This window comes from Budorcas taxicolor, chromosome 2, assembly GCF_023091745.1.
Source record: "Budorcas taxicolor isolate Tak-1 chromosome 2, Takin1.1, whole genome shotgun sequence".
Classification (NCBI taxonomy): Eukaryota; Metazoa; Chordata; class Mammalia; order Artiodactyla; family Bovidae; genus Budorcas; species Budorcas taxicolor.
This window is the reverse complement of record NC_068911.1, coordinates 2,477,707-2,494,110: the sequence shown is the minus strand read 5'-3', so window position 1 is coordinate 2,494,110 and position 16,404 is coordinate 2,477,707. Positions and strand designations below refer to the sequence as shown.

Genomic DNA, 16,404 nt, shown 5'->3' with positions numbered 1-16,404 from the left:
GAGCGCAGGTGAAGCCCTGGGCAAAGACCACCAGGCTGGCCAGTGCACGGTGTAACGCCTGCCCGGGCGAGGGAGCCCGAAGGCCACCGTGGGCATGCGCGTGCCTACCCAGCGAGACTTCGCGCGGACAGTTTAGCCCCGCCCCCACGCGCACGTCTGCACATTCCCACGCGGACCTGCTGGCTGGGACCTCCTGCTCCAGAGCCCGTGGAGCCACTGTGCGCATGCGCAAGCATGCACGTGTGCAGACGTGCACGCCTGGATCCGGTGGGGCTTCCCTCTTGCTCCAGAACGCGGACCCACCAGGTGCATGTATCAGACATGCTGCACACGTGGCCTGAATCACACTGGGGGGAAGGTGGCGGACCCAGGGATCTGCCCACCTCAGTGGCCCTTAGGAAATCCTCAAGGGCTCTTCCCTTCTGTGGCCATCGCTGAAACGCTAGCGGCCAAAATGAAGTTCAATCCCTTTGTGACTTCTGACCGAAGCAAGAATCGAAAAAGGCATTTCAATGCGCCTTCCCACATTCGCAGGAAAATTATGTCTTCTCCTCTTTCTAAAGAGCTAAGACAGAAGTACAACGTTCGATCCATGCCCATCCGAAAGGATGATGAAGTTCAGGTTGTACGAGGGCACTACAAAGGGCAGCAAATTGGCAAAGTAGTCCAGGTTTACAGGAAGAAATACGTCATCTATATTGAACGAGTGCAGCGGGAGAAGGCTAACGGCACAACTGTCCATGTGGGCATTCACCCCAGCAAGGTGGTTATCACCAGACTAAAACTGGACAAAGACCGCAAAAAGATCCTCGAACGTAAAGCCAAATCTCGCCAAGTAGGAAAGGAAAAGGGCAAATATAAGGAAGAAACAATTGAGAAGATGCAAGAATAAAGTCATCTTGTCTACAGCTTTCATTAAAAACTGTTAAAATGAAAAAAAAAAAAAAGGAAATCCTCAAGGATACGAGCACAGCACCTGTCCTCTGGAGTCGTGAGGTCCTTGAGGCGAGGACTCTCCCCTTCACAGCTGTATCTCTACATAGCTAGGCGTGACACAGTGGAATATCAATGAACAACCCAGTAGCCAAGTGATGGACGTTGTTAATAAGTTTACCTCCGAAAGGGAGACGGAGAAGGGAATGGGCTTAACTCATTCATTCCTTTTATTTATTGTGCATTGCCTTGCTACCAGGCTCTTTTCCAGGAATACATAACTCGCGACCAAAGCCCTGCTGTCAGGGAGCTCACATTCTAATCAGAAAACAAATACATCAATACCTGGTAGTAATCAGTGCTATTAAAAAGAAGGAGGGAAGAATTTGGGGATAGTAAGTGAGGGAATCCTGTTTCAAATAGGATGGTCAAGACGCGTACCTGAGAAGGGGACACAGGAGCAGAGATCTCAGGAAAGGGAGGGAATCAGTCATGCAAGTCTGGGGGGCGAGCAGAGAGTGAGTGCAAAGACCCCAGGTAGGTGCATGCTTGGCATTTTTGAGAAACAGCAGGAGAGCCGCAAGGCTGGAGCCAGATGAGCAAGCAGCTTGAAGAGGTGGCAAGGGTCCAGATCATGGGGGCTTGGTAAGAACTTTAGAATTTATTCCAGGAGTGATGGAAGCCACTGAAGGATTGAGAGCTGGGAGTGACAACTGATTTTTATATCTAGAAGGATCGCTCTGTCTGCTGGGCGGAAAATAGACTCTTGGAATATTTATTAAGCACCTGCCGTGTGTAAGGCACGGTGCTAAGCACTGTGAGGGACATAGGGATAAATGACCTGATTTCTGCCCAGGTCCCTTACAGTTTAGTTGAAGCAGACAGATCAGTAAACAGTCCACTGGAGTTCAGGGGAACTGAGTCAGTGGCATAGCAGGCAAAGAGCATCAGCATGTGAGTCCTTTGGATTCGAGTGCCAGACCTGCTTCTGGCTTTACCACTTCATTGGTTCTTCGCCTCGGTTTCCACATTTGTAAATGGCAGTTACATGAAAATGAAGATAAAACCTACGCCCTAGGATTGCTCAGTACTGAAATATAAGTCTTTGTCAAAATGGCTGACCCAGTAGTACCCACTTCGTGTCTACTCGAATGGACCTAGAACAGGGCCACTTAGGTTCATCTTCCAAGATGGTGAGGATTTTTTATTTTATTTTTTGCATGACCAGGAGGAAAGGTTTCCATGTTGTTTTTATCTAGGATTTGAGGATGTGGTCGAGATTTAAAACTTGCTCTCTCTTAGGACTGTTTTTATGTTTTCCTGACTATAGAGGAATGGCGAGAAAGCAGCTCAGAACTTAAAAGAACTTTTCTCTTTGGTTGAAAGACTATCTGGCCAGCTGAGTCCTAGGCCATTTCTCAGGCCACAGGGGTGCAGCTGGGGTCCCCTCCTAGCTAAAGCCACCACCCTCTACCTGCTGGATTTCTAGAGGTGTTCTCCCCAAAAGCCTAGAATTGAGAAAGGACACTCGCCCCTTGGAGGTCTCTTCCTTGTTGCATGTAAAAGCATCTTCTTACTAGGTGTTCGGCCAACGATGATCCCTTTGGGGAAGCCAACAAACACAGTCACAGGGGTTTAAGTCTTCTCCTGGCCCCAGTTCCTGACACGCACTTCTTGAGGGTGAAGCTCAGCACATGGCCAATTGTCAAAGTCCCAAGAATAGTAACTGCCTCCTCCAGGAAGGCCGTTTTTCTTACACTAAGTCTGGGCAGGTCCTTTAGGCCAAACATCCTGCCAACCTGCAGTCCAATGAGTCTCAAGCTGTTCTTTTACAGTGGTGCCATTTTTTCAAATAAAATCTTGGATGAAACCCACGAGGCCAAATCACGTGCAGGCAGAGCTGCGCTGGGGCGTGAAGTCAAGATAGAGCCCGAATTCCCCTACCCCCCATCTCTGCCCCCTTCTGAAACACTAGGGTTCTTCAGGAATCTTGTCTTCTGAGGATCAGAGTTAGAAACCTATCAGAAAAGACCTTTAAAATGGAAAGGGTGCCTCAGGGAAACACCAGCTTGGGAACCTCTCATCCTAACCTGTAACCTGTTCCACCTGCATGAAGATTGCCCGAGGAGGTTTTCTGAGGACCAAAGCTGCCCAAGCACTGTTCTGAACTAACAGACCAGGACCTCTTCCTCAGCAAGGAGGGAGTGGTCGTTTCACTGAAGGAGTACCTTTGAGCTCTTCTGGCCACCAGCTGGAGGAGGAGAGAGGGGCAGAACACGGCTCTTGCCGGAAGTCCAGCAAGCTGTGGGGAGGCAGTCCCTTTCCTGAATGTTTCCCTGCAACCCCGCTCTCCCCTTGGCCCCCCGGGGGTGTTTCAGATAGACCAGCTAAAGCATCGGTTGAACAAGATGGAGGAGGAATGCAAGCTGGAGAGGAACCAGTCGCTGAAACTGAAGAACGACATTGAGAACCGGCCCAAGAAGGAGCAGGTCCTGGAGCTGGAGCGGGAGAACGAGATGCTGAAGACCAAGATCCAGGAGCTGCAGTCCATCATCCAGGTGAGGGCGGGGGCCGCACGCCTGCCGGGGCGCCCCTTGCCGGCCGCGGGGAGCTCACCACACGCCCGCCGGGGTGCCCCTTGCCAGCCGCGGGACCGCAGGGAACTCATGTCATCATCCTTGGGCACCTTAGTTCCTGCTCTGTCAACAGGGGTGACCGCACCACCCACTTCTCAGACATTACGTGAGGTAACACTTGTGACGTAGTTTCCTTGGTTGAATCATTTCACGAAAATCAGTGTACTGGGCACCATGAGGAAAGTACTTTGGGGAAAACCTTCTTGCCTTAAAGATTCCAAGAAACTCAGCTCTCAGCTGTGAGGGATTTGTTAAAGCTTTGAGGGCCTCCCCTTCTTTATCATCACAGAGTCATCTGTGGGTACAGAGGAAAAACATCCGCAGATCCATGTACAGGGGAGGAAGGAGGGCACCCGCGCCCTCCCCCAGAAAGAATGATGCCCCCCAGGATCATTGCCGCCTGGTGTGGAAGGCCCTGGTTCAGAGCAGAGACTGGGTCCCGGTTTAATCAGAGCAGATTAGTTGATGTTTCAGGGGAGGCATCTGCAAGGCAGATCAGCCCCGTCTTTGTTGTCACCTGTGAAATGTTCGGAGAAGCTGCTCAGCTGCTTCTCTGGGCTCCGATAAGAGCTGGGGCAGAACAGTCGGCATCGGGATGTTTCTGAACAGAAGTGGGTTTCATGCTTCTTTCCAGGTGATAAAATCCATAAGTAATAAGCCACTTAAGGACCCCAAGAGACAGCGACTCTTGCCTCTGCTTCCCTGGCACAAAGCCTTCCGCTCGCTGCGTGTCTGTCGCTGGCGCTTCTGTCTGCCGCTTTCCTGGGCCTCCTTGCTCCCTGCCCCGCACCCCCAGCCCCATTAAACGTTTCCCCACACACGCACACCACCCCCCACCCGCCCAGGCCGGGAAGCGCAGCCTGCCAGACTCCGACAAGGCCATCCTGGACATCCTGGAGCATGACCGCAAGGAGGCCCTGGAGGACCGGCAGGAGCTCGTCAACAAGATCTATAACCTGCAGGAGGAGGTCCGCCAGGCGGAGGAGCTGAGGGACAAGGTGGGCCTCGGACGGCCGGGGCTGCCGCTCGGCGGGGGCCCGGCGCTGGGTGTCCCGGGCTGTCTGTGGAGCCTCTGGGCCCCCACTCTCTCCCAGGACCAGGTCTGCGTCCCGGTGTGAGTCCCTGTGTGTCAGCGCCCTGCCGTCACTGGTGGACCGTTCTAAGTGTCCGCGTGGCACTGGCCTTGCCCCTGGCTGACCGCTGTGGCCACGGGAGGGCACACTCGGTGTCCACCCTGACCCCACTCCCCCCGCACATAGTAGGCCTGCATCAGGTCGCAGCTGGTGGCTGGCCTTTTACCACAGTCCCTTCTCGTCAGAGCGCTGACTCTCAGAAAGCCAGGCGCCGTGGGGAGGGGCAGGCCGGCCCTGGGAAGCCGCGGCTGGCAGCCGGCTGTCGGGCCTGGTTGGTTGATGGCTTGATGCGAGCATTGATCTCTCCTGTGCTCGCAGTACCTGGAGGAGAAGGAGGACCTGGAGCTGAAGTGCTCCACGCTGGGGAAGGACTGTGAGATGTACAAGCACCGCATGAACACCGTCATGCTGCAGCTCGAGGAGGTGGAGCGGGAGCGGGACCAGGTACCGGGCGGCTGGCCCAGGCTCCAGGCCGTGGGGGCGTTGGGGTGTTGCCGGGGTAATGCCGTCAGCTCTGCGGGAACCACCTAGGACCCCACCTTCCTGCTTTCCTTCCAAAAATGAATCCCGTCCCGGCTGTGTCACTGATGTTTAAAAAGCAGGACTGGGGCTTGAATGGGACTCCAGTGTCCTGGGCCTCGAAGTCAGATGGCCAGGTCCAGGCCCTGTCCCTCTTCAGACGTGTGGCTGCACGCTGCCCCTGCCTGGAAGTCTCAGTGCTCCCGTCTGTGAAGTGGGAATAAAACAGCCGCACCTCCTCGTAGGGTAGCCGGTGGGCTCTGCCTTGGACCTCTTAGCCCAGCAGTGGGCGCACAGCTGGGGTGAACTCACGAGGGGCTGTAACACGTGCAGAGGACGGTAGCAGTGGAAACGCCCAAGTGTCAGATTCAGGGAGAGGGCCAGAGACGCTGTGGCTGACACGTGGGCTGGGGGGGCAGGCGTCCTGGGTCTGATTTGGGGGGGATCGGGGGGCGGGGTGGGGAAGAACCCAGCGACCTTGTCCTCCGCCTCCCGGCAGGCCTTCCACTCCCGGGACGAAGCGCAGACCCAGTACTCCCAGTGCCTGATCGAAAAGGACAAGTACCGGAAGCAGATCCGGGAGCTGGAGGAGAAGAACGACGAGATGCGCATCGAGATGGTGCGGCGGGAGGCCTGCATCGTCAACCTGGAGAGCAAGCTGCGGCGCCTCTCCAAGGACAGCGGCGCCCTCGAGCAGGTGGGCTGGGGGTGGGCCCCCCGCGCGGCCTCGCCCCCCACCCCCGCAGAGCACAGCCGTCCCGGGACCGCCGAGCGCGTGAACCCTGGGGTGTCTGTGTTGTGATGAACAGACCAGACCGCTCACGTGTTTTTTAGCTTTTTATTTTGTGTTGGAGTTTAGCCAGTTAACAATGCTGTGATCGTTTCCGGTAAACAGTGAAGGGACTCAGCCATACGTATCCATGAGTCCCTTCTCCCCACAAAACTCCCCTCCCGTCCCACTGCCTCGTGACATTGAGCGGAGCCCCACGTGCACACGGGAGCGTGAATGCTCGTGTGAAAGCTAGACGAGGCGGGACGGGCGCCTGGCCTGGCCACCTGCCGGCTGGCCGGGGGTCTCGGGCAAGTCACTTCCAAGTTAGAACTGCGGCTGCCTCTCGGTTCACCTCCCACTGGGTTTCCTTAAACCCACGTGGGCGGGCATCGGGTTTAAGACTCCTGGCTCCCATTAGTCACTAGGGCCCATAAAGAAAGCATCACTTATCTCGATGGGAAGTTCAAGTGCATGACACAGCAGGGCCCCAGGCGCTCAGAAGTGAGTGATGCCCATACACGCAGGTGAATCTGTCTGTCACGGCTGTGGGTTCTGCAGGTCCTGAGCCACTGCCTTCCGTGCCGTATCTCCTTTAACCCACAGGACCGCCCTTCCAGGACGGTGAGATCACTGTCTCCCTTCCCCAAGGGTAGAACTGGACACAAGCAGTTAACTTGCCCAAGGGCATCACTAGCCAATCACCCGGGGAACCAGGATAAGACCCTCCACCCCTCACCCTTTGCCCAGAGGACTGAGGTCTGATGCTGGAGGCAAATTCAGGAACATGACTTTTCAGCACAAATGCTGTAAATGATTAGTTGAAGGGGTGCTGTGAGTGCCCAGGGGAGGAGGCCCCCATTCTGTCAGGGTTCCAGAAAAGACTCCCTACAGGAGGGGCGGGCTGGGGCCTCCACTGGGGATGTTGTCCCTGGACTTCACTGGCCAAGTTCCGTCCCCCTTCTGGGGTGGAAGCGTCAATTCCTTGGCTAGGCGATCGGGGGCCCCCATCGCGGAAACCAGGAGCCTCCAGGTTAGCGTCTCCTTTTCGAGCATTTCTCACAGTTTATGATTATGGAAAAGTTCTGTGTAGGCCCCTCTGTGTCCAACACGTAGCGCAGTGCCAGGCATGGCTGCACCCTTTGGGAAACATTTATGAACCAACTGTGATGTCACCAGGCTAGATGAGGGAAGATGGGGCGGTATTCCAGGCCACAGGGACACCACGAGCAGAGGCCTGGGTGTGTGACACCCATGGCTTGCGGTTGGCAGGCCGCAGTGAGCAATTCCGTCGTCCTCGAGTGGCCGGCAGGGACAGGCGGGAGGTGGGCGGGAGTGGGAAGCAGCAGGGAGCAGGGTGGGCCTGTCTGCTAAGGAGCTCGGTTGGGAGATTTTCCTGGACCGTGAAGGATCTGGGGCCGGGAGGAAAGGCCAGGAGCTTTGGGTTTGGAAGCAGCGTGGCTTGAGGGTGTTACGTGGCTTTAGGGGATCAACCTCAAGGTACTTAATACTCGGCAGCTCAGCCTCGGATCACGGATGCGACTCTCTGAGGACAGTAGCCCTCTTATCGTGGTTCAGTCACTCATCGGTACTTCCTGTGCTTGCAGCTGAGGCACAGGAGTAGGACACGGGGGATCTGGTGGTGGCCGAGGGGCCAGCGGCCGCGGCCAGCAGGGAGGTGATCCCTTCACTGCTGTAAAGAATGCCAGGGCCTGGTGGAGATGAGGCGGGCGGGGCTTGAGAGGAGGAGAGAGGAGGGAGGATGATGGGGCTTGGCCTCGAGGGGACACAGGGCTCAGGAAGAGGGGCAGCTCCCTGCTCTCAGCCCGGAGCTCCAAGCTTGGTGCCAGGGGAGGTGGGCGATGGTGCCGTTAGCACAGCTGGCTCCCCGTGCGGTGGCCGCTCCGGGCGCTCATGACGGGTGCGGCCTCTCCTCGTCTCCAGAGTCTGCCCAGGAACCTGCCGGTGACCATCATCTCTCAGAACTTCGGGGACACCAGCCCCAGGACCAACGGTCAGGAGGCCGATGACTCTTCCACCTCGGAGGACTCTCCCGAGGACAACCGCTACTTCCTGCCCTACCACCCGCCCAAGCGCCGGATGAACCTGAAGGGCATCCAGGTGCCTGCACACAGCGCGGCGGGCGGGGAGCCGGGGCCCTCTGCAGGCGGGCGGGTCTCAGACCCCCGACGCACCCCGACCTGGGAACCAAAGTGGCACCAGCTTGTGCTTTTTGCCTGTTTTTTTTTACCAATTCTCTCCTTACGATTGTGGTGGAAGTTAAGAGAGAGAAGGGAGAGAGTGAAATGAGCACGCTCTCCAAATTCACTTGTTTATTCAACAAGTGGGTATCGAGTGCCTGTCGCGAGTTTATTGACGTGACTGGCTGGTGATGGCAGCTGGTGGCAGAGCACGCATCCTCCCTGCCTTGCTCTGTGTGCGGTGCAGCCCGTCAGCTGAGGAAGGAAGGAATGTGAGCGAGCCAGGGAGCGAGCGAGCCAGGGAGTGAGAGCATCTCCACGTGGCCCGCCTGTGCTCCGCCCTGCCCAGTTCACACCCAGGGAGCAGGGCGGCTCGAGCAGCACCTCCAAGGCAGCCTGGCACTGCTGGCACCTTGCCCTTCCCTGAGAAGTCCCCCGAGCCAAGCGCCGGGTTCTGGCCCGTTTCGCAGCGCCGCCCAGTCCACTGCACTCCCGGCTGTGGGAGGGTCCGAGCCACATGGCACCGCCTCCCGCCTGGGCAGTGTGTGAACCAGCAGCTGTCTGCTCGGGGCCGGGGAGCCAGAGCCGTGAACACGGGCGTCCCGCGCCTCCCGTGGTCCTGGCGGCCGCGTGACGAGGGCGACGTGGCCTCGCCCCAGTTTATGTCTTCGCTCAGCGCGGGTGACGCACGGGCCTTGTTTGACTCGCATCCTCTGCCTTTCCCTCCGCTCCTTCTCTTTCAGCTGCAGAGAGCCAAGTCCCCCATCAGCCTGAAGCGAGCTTCAGACTTTCAAGGTTAGCGAGACGCCTGGATGCCTGTCCTGACTGTCACGCGGACTCTCGGTCCATCTGTCTCCCCATCGTGGGCATCAGTCCTGCGAGGTGAACCCGCGAGAGTCTCGGGGTCCCCGGGGCCCGGGGTGGCGGGGTGTCCAGATGGTCATTACTGTCCGCTGTCGGTGGAGGGGGCCAGAGCCCCCACCACGGAAACATCACGTCTGAGGCCCCCTCCCGATGGGTCCGCCTGGAGCCCCTGAACTTGGCACCTAGCGCTGCTGGCTGGTCAGCCAGAGGACTGCTCCTGCCCACACAGTCCCGGGCGTGGGAGGCCCCCAGCTCTCCTGTAAGCCCCTGGTTTTCTGAGACACACCGTCCTCAGACTCCCCCCTCACACACCCTCGGCGTGACTCTGGAGTGACGGTTGGCCAGCGAGGTTTCGTGCCGGGTGAGGCGGGTACCCACTGTGCACCAGGTGCCGGCAGTCCGTGTAGACTCTTCCAGAGCTCAAGGCCTCGGGTGGGGCCGTGCGTGAGGAGGTGGACTGCCGCTCTGACAGCTGTGAGAGTCGTTACAGGAGAGTCAGAGGAGGAGTCGTCTAGAAGGGGGCGTGTAGACAGAGGGGCCGGGGAGGGGGAGACAGAGGCCGCTGGGCACGGCCCCCGGGTCGGAGCCGGAGGCAGACACCCCCTGCCTCCCAGGGGCAGAGCCGACGGTTGCCAGGAGCCCAGGGGCCCGCAGAGGCTCGTGGCCAGGCCCAGGTTCACGGACTTCATCCTCCTGAGGAGAGGAGGGGAGCCGGGGGGTATGGAGCTGGGTCAGGCCTGGCGGGAGCTGGGGAAAGGGAGCCCCGAGCTGGGGGTCGCACCAGCTGTGGTAGGGACCCCATCCAGGAGGAGCCTGCAGGAACCAGACAGGGTGCTCATGCCAAGAAGCAGGAAAGGGCTGCAGGAGGGACGGAGCCCTGCCAGCTGCCTGGGGTGGGGTCTGGGCAGGAACACTGATGGGGCTGCATGTGTGCGGCGACTGTACACACGTGTGCACACACACAACAGGGCGTGGGGCCACCCCTGCTGTGAGACGGGGGCCAGACGGGGTGTTCAGAAGACCTCGGACAGCCCCAAAGGAGGGCGGGGCCCGGGGGCCTCACTGAAGGCGGCCCCCGACTCCCAACAGCCTGGCTCTCCGTAGGCCTGGTTAGGGGGACAGTCGGGCCTGTGCTGGTGTCGGGGTGTCCGGGCAGGCAAGTTTCCGCCCCGGTCCTGCTGATTCACGCTGAGCACCCAAGGGGATGCCCACCTCGGTCTCCAGGACAAAGGGCATTGTCCTGCCTCAATGAGGCCACCCCAGACCTAGTTGCGGGCTCTTCCTCCAGGGGGAGGGGTGAGGAGGCCACCTCCTACCACCCCCCACTGGAAGACGTGCTCCCCAGATGGGCCGGCCCCCAGGGCGCAGAGCTCTCACAGCCTCACCTCTCCTTCCTCCCCGCCTTCCCCCGCACCCCCTGCCCGGCCCGCTGAGGACAGGGAGGGGACAAGAAGAGGACCTCATGGACGCCAGCCCCAGCTCCTCCCGCTCCCTGCCCATCACCAACTCCTTCCCCAAGATGGTAAGTGAGGGCTCCACCCACCGCAGCCCCCTTTCCGGCCCAGGACATGGCCCAAGCCCCCCCAGCCCCCGCCACCCTGGCCCCCAGCTGGCCTCACCCGCTCCGTGGGTCCAGCCCTGCCTCTTTGCCTCTCCAGGGCCTGCGGCCCAGGCCTCCTTGTGTTTATTTAAAGACATTTCCTGGCCTCACGATGTATTTACAGCTTCTTGCTGCCTCCTTTCCCAATTTAACACTCGGTAGGAGGAAGAGACGGGCCTCCACGGGGCTGTGGCGCATTGCACAGGCAGCTGAAGACCCCGCCACCGCCCTTCAGCCCCTGGCGACTCCGGCAGCCGGAGTGGGGTGGCCGGTGGGGCTGCAGCAGCTGGAGCCGCCCACGGCAGGGCAGGGCCAGCCGGGCACCCCCGCACCTCCTTCCAGCCCACCCGGGAGAGGCAGGCAGGGTCCCCGCACCAGGCAGTGTCACCACCACCCCCCGCCCCGCCCCCCCTGCCCCCCACCTGGGGCCAGGCAGCAGAAGGCCTACCATTAGAAATTCTAGCCCTGAGGGGAAGCCCTGGGAAGCCTGTCAGCTCAGCTTCCAAAATCAGGCCCTAGGGGAGGCAGAGATTTGATAATGAATGACTCCTGTCTGAGTGCGGCTCTGGGAGGTGAAATCCAAGGCTCTTATTTCAGGCATCCCTTGCCAGGAGCCCGCGGGCCTCGTCCCACAGGGTCACCCTGCAGCAGCAGCCGCGCTGTCTGCAAGGGCATCCGTGGCCCCCACCCCCACCCCACTGGGCCCAGAGGTCTCCCTGGGCATGCGCAGGTGCCCACGGCCGGGCAGCCCTGGGGGCAGAGCCTGTGCCGGGCACACACAGGGCACCCCCGTCGGATTCCTACCGCCGCCCCTGTCCCACTCCCCCGGCGAGCAGATGGACACGCAGATGGGCACCAGGCCCCGTGGCTCTGCCTGCCTCAGGCTGAGCACAAGCCTTCTGCAGCCAAGGTCGCCGCTGAGACCCGGCTTGCCGGCCCACACTGCCTGCGTAGCCTCTGAGTGGGATTTAGTCCCCATGTATATATTTATGCCTGCCGAGGCACAGCATATGAATACCCAGCTCATCCGTAACGCGTTGGCGTGTGTGTGTTTGAAGCAGCCCCATCGGAGCCGTTCCAGCATCATGTCAATCACGGCTGAGCCCCCAGGAAATGACTCCATCGTCAGACGGTACAAAGAAGACGCGCCTCATCGGAGGTGGGCGACAGGCCGAGGGAGCTGGTGGGGCTTTTTCCCGGTGCTGGCTGACTCAGCAGCCCTCCAGGGAAGCTAGAAACCAGGGTGGGAGGGTACCCGTTTTACAGATGAGCAACCTGAGGCCCCAGGAAGGGAGATGGCTTCCCCAGGGTCACCCTTGCAGCCAGCAAATGATGAGACCTATGCTGCTTTGCCCCCTGCTACCCAGAAATCAGATGTCTCCATCCCGTGGTTCCAGAGCGTGGCTTTTTCTGCCCAGAGAGGGAGAGACCCTGGGGACGCCCCCTCCGTTCCCCCTCCCTCTCCTCCTTCCTGACTGTCAGTGTCCCCAGGATGGAAACCACAGTGGGGGCGTCCTGGGCATCCAGACGTGCCTCGTCAGCCGGGTATTTAGTGTTCTACATTCCGAGTCAGAGGCTGGTGGTGGTGCCCGGAAGGGCCAGAGCAAGGCGTGGCCAGCCGGACCGTGTCTCCATCTTGGCTCGGGCCGGTGACCTGGCCTGGGCCTCATTAGTCCATTGCAGGAACCCCAGGGGAGCAAGTGAGGGGTCCCGGAACACACACCTCACGCCCGCCAATCCCATCTGACAGAGGCTCCGCTATTCTGGGCCCGTCACGCCAGGCAGCCCCCTCCGCGTATAAATGGTACTAAGCCCTCTGCGTCCAGGCAGAGAAGTGAGTGGGGCGTGGCAGATGGGGCCGCCGGGCACTGCACTCCCCAGCCCTTCAGAGTCGCCCTCATCCCCACTAACAAGGCCTCTGCGGGCTCCAGGGCCGCCCTGCCCTCCCGGCCGTGCACCCAGCCACGTGCAGGCCTCACGTGGCACAGCACCCTCCACGCACCCACCGAGCCCCCTCTCCTGCCCACCTTGCCCTCTCAGAACCAGAGCCTCTCGCACCGCCGGAACATTCCGGAAGCTTCCCTCTCCCTTGACCACCTACGCACAATCAAGAGAGCCCACCCGCTCCCCCTGCCCATTGTGTCTTGCAGCACAGTTGAGGAAGACAACGACAGCGGTGGCTTCGACGCCTTAGACCTCGATGGTAGGTGCCCAGCGGATCTGAGAGGCGTTCCAAGCGCGGAGGCCACCTCGGCCGTCTCCTGATGCCTGGGGCGAGGCCTCACACACGGGAGGGCCTCAGAAGATGTGCGCAGAGCAGGTTCCGACAGTGCACACGGAGGACAGGCCCCTGAGCCGGGATGCGCCCCGGGAGCCCGGCCTCTGTTTTGTGGAGGGGGGAAGCATGCCAGTGCTGAGGGCGGAATCAGTGAGGTCTGCGTTTTTAAGAAAGCACAGCTCCTGCGATTGTAGCCAGGCACTGTGGTCCATCCCGGTGCCTATCAGCAGATGTATGTCCACCTGCTTTTGTCCTCATGGTGCAATTGGAGAAGCAGAGTCTTAGGGGCACCCAGGAGCAGCACGCTAGAGGGTGGACTGGAGGTGGGGGGCCTCTTAAAGAGTCCGGGTGTAAATTAAGCCGTTAACCCGCCTCAGCAAGACGAGTGGCAGGTGTGGGGTCCAGGGCCCTGGGATGGAGGTGGGGCGGCTGTGAAGGCTGGTTTTCACCCCCTGAATTGGACGTGTGGGGCAAGCGAGCACCGGGGAGCCTGGGGGTGCAGTCACCCTGAACCAGTGCCCGGGCAGAGCTGTGTGCTGGCGGGGGGCGGGGGGGCGGTGTTCCCGTGGCCCAGCGCGTGCCACGCAGAGCCAGGCAGGAGGGCGCCGTCACCCAGAGTGATGAGCTGCTCGTGGCTCCAGCCTGCGCCCTGTGCAGCAGGGAGGCCCAGCACACGTCCAGGCCCTGTTCCGAGTGTCCCTGAGCTCTTGCCATGGCCCAGACCGTGGTGCCACAGCTGTGACCCAGGGGGGAGACCAAGGCTGGTTTGCAGAACCTGAGCTTCTGACCGGAGGGACAGGGCCGAGAGGAGCAGGCAGGGTCCAGAGTCTCGGGCTATGGCCTTCGGCTGCCAGCCACATTCCCCGGCCCCTCTGGAGCTGGCAGCCTGGAGCCTGGCTCAGAATCCTCCGGGTGTGGCCCACCAGCCCCCTCGGTTCCAGGGCTCCCCCAGCCTGCCTCCACCCCCTTACCAGCTCCGGCTGCCAGCAGATAAAGTGAAAGATTAGTGGCTGTCCTTAATTGGGGACCATCAGAAGCTATCAAGTGTTAAAGAGAGGTCAGCACCTAATCGAGGCGGGGTAATGGGAAGAACTCGAGGAGTTTGTAGAGGGGAGAGCTGGGGAGAGAGTTCCGGGCAGCAGTCCAAAGCATTCTGCAGCGTCGGGACAAATTCCTTCTGCAGAGCAGCCTTTGTTATCCCCCAAGAGCAGGGCAAGGCTTGCGGCTCTCCCATCCAGGCAGCCTGAGCTGTGTGGGGTGGGTGTCTTCCCCCCTGCCTCCAGGGGTCGGGGTCCCACTGAGCTGGGAGGAGAGGGGGCTTCCTACCCCAGACAATGCTCTTGCAGCCCCACCCTAACCCCATTGAGGCTGTAGGTGGTGGTGAGACCTGAGGACCCTAAATGAAAACATGGGCCCCAATTGGAAGGGCTTCCCAGGTGGCACTAGCGATAAAGAACCCACTGGCCGATGCAGGAGACACGAGAGATGCCAGTTCAATCCCTGGGTCAGGAAGATCCCCTGGAGGCAAAAATGGCCACCCACTCCAGTATTCTTGCCTGGAGGATCCATGGACAGAGGAGCCTGGCGAATTATGGTCCATGGAGTCTCAAAAGAGTCGGGCACAACTGAAGCGAGTTAGCACGTACGCATGCACACCGATAACCAAAGTCAAACAAGCGCTTGCTGATAGAGACCCCTTCCAGAGTCTCTGCCTAGAGGCAGGAGAATGGCTGTGCCGGAGGGCCTACCGGGACTGGACCCTCGATGCCCCAGAGCCTCAGGCACCAGCTGACTGAGGCTGCCCCCTCCCCAAGCTCCCTCATCAGTGTGGGGGGTGGGGAGATTTCCCAGGAGGCAGGCAGGCAGCGGGGAGCAGGGGCAGGAGTGCCCAGCCTGACCCCCGCTGCCATCCCAGCAAGCCCAGGGGCCATCCCCCCGCCCCGGGGTCCACTCGGGGGCCTGAGGGTCCATCTGTCCTTCGCAGACGACAGTCACGAGCGGTGCTCCTTTGGACCCCCCTCCATCCACTCCTCCTCCTCCTCTCACCAGTCCGAGGGCCTGGACACCTATGACCTGGAACAAGTCAACCTCATGTTTAGGAAGTTCTCTCTAGAAAGGTACTGGGGTCGTGGAACAGGGGAGGCTGCAGGGGGCGGGGCTTGGGGGCTGAGGAGGGGGCAGGGAGGAGGTGAAGGCCACTTGCCCCTGGATCCCTGCAAAGGGGATCGTGCGCGTTCCTAGACTGGACTCTGGAATTGGTCCAGGGATCACAGGGTCCCAGGGTTGGGAATCACTTCCCCTGACCCCTCCTCAGACCCAGAGAGGAAGGGGCTTGCCGGGGGTCACACAGCCTGGTAGAGACCAGGAACAGGACTCCGATGTCCCACTGGGCCCAGGCCCTGGGGTGACTCCCTGAAACCCGGTGAGCTGTGCCCTGGGCCTGCCGGGGTGCGAGGAGGGGCGGCCAGCCGTCACACCTGATGTGCACGCGGCAGGGCGCGTGTGGCGCCAGGCTCACGGCGGGTGTCCCCGGGGCCCTTGCTTCTGGTCTGTGCCGTCCCGGTGGGAGCCGCTCTCCAGTTCCTGCTAAGGCGTCTGCTCCTCCAACCTGGGCCCCCACTGAGTGTCCCGGCGGGGGTTCTGACCACAGCTGCCTCCTGCCGCCGGCACCCCCCAACCTCTCCCCGCTGTCTTCTCTCCTGCCCCAGACCCTTCCGGCCATCGGTCACGTCCGTGGGGCACGTGCGGGGTCCCGGGCTGTCGGTTCAGCACACCACGCTCAGCGGCGACAGCCTCATCTCCCAGCTCAGTCTGCTTGGGGGCAACGCCAGCGGGAGCTTTGTCCACTCCGTCAAGCCGGGCTCCCTGGCTGAGAAGGCCGGCCTCCGCGAGGGCCACCAGCTGCTGCTGGTGAGGGGTTGGGGTCCCGGGGAGGCGGCAGCTCTGTTTCCTCTGCACGCCTGTTGCTGATGGCGCAGGGACCCCAGCCCACATCTGCACTGAGCCGAGATTGCCTGGCCTGGAGCAGGGGGTGGGGATGGGGCAGGCCCGTCAGCTCCCCGCCGGAAGGCCCCTCTCTGGGCCCGTCTCTCCTCCACTCTTGGCTCGAATGTTTCTATAGCCTGTGTGCACGCACACGCACGCTCCAGGCGGTGGACGGAAGGCACGTGAACGCCCCTTCAGTGGGGGGCTTCCTGCCCTCGGCAGCACTGAGCTGGTCTTCGCTGGGGAGGGGGATTCAGCTCTCGGGTGGGTGGGGCAGCCTTGCGCTCGCGGCTCTGCCCGCCTCGCCGCGGAGCCCGAGCCAGACGGTGTGTCTCTGACATCCAGCTAGAAGGCTGCATCAGAGGCGAGAGGCAGAGCGTCCCCCTGGAGGCGTGCACGAAGGAGGAGGCGCACTGGACCATCCAGCGGTGCAGCGGGCCCGTCACACTGCACTACAAGGTCAACCAGGAAGGTGAGGTCCCGGAC

The 16,404-nt window shown here is 60.8% G+C and overlaps 2 protein-coding genes across 2 annotated transcripts in view; both read left to right on the top strand.

The window, feature by feature from the left end:
• Positions 1-16,404, top strand: part of CARD11 (caspase recruitment domain family member 11) — a 102,596-nt gene that overhangs the window by 75,796 nt on the left and 10,396 nt on the right. The window contains 12 exon segments of the mRNA XM_052656179.1: positions 3,312-3,491; positions 4,415-4,567; positions 5,021-5,146; positions 5,721-5,918; positions 7,935-8,111; positions 8,935-8,986; positions 10,495-10,577; positions 11,714-11,814; positions 12,806-12,858; positions 14,918-15,050; positions 15,642-15,843; positions 16,264-16,390. Of these exon segments, the coding sequence (XP_052512139.1) occupies positions 3,312-3,491; positions 4,415-4,567; positions 5,021-5,146; positions 5,721-5,918; positions 7,935-8,111; positions 8,935-8,986; positions 10,495-10,577; positions 11,714-11,814; positions 12,806-12,858; positions 14,918-15,050; positions 15,642-15,843; positions 16,264-16,390 (1,585 nt within the window).
• LOC128063433 (60S ribosomal protein L26) lies at positions 410-941 on the top strand. The gene has a single exon (XM_052656192.1). It carries the CDS (start codon positions 455-457, stop codon positions 890-892), a length of 438 nt encoding a protein of 145 aa, XP_052512152.1. The 5' UTR covers positions 410-454; the 3' UTR covers positions 893-941.

Excerpts from the sequence above, each read along its gene's own strand:
- LOC128063433 (XM_052656192.1), top strand. The coding sequence starts at position 455 with ATGAAGTTCAATCCCTTTGTGACTTCTGACCGAAGCAAGAATCGAAAA.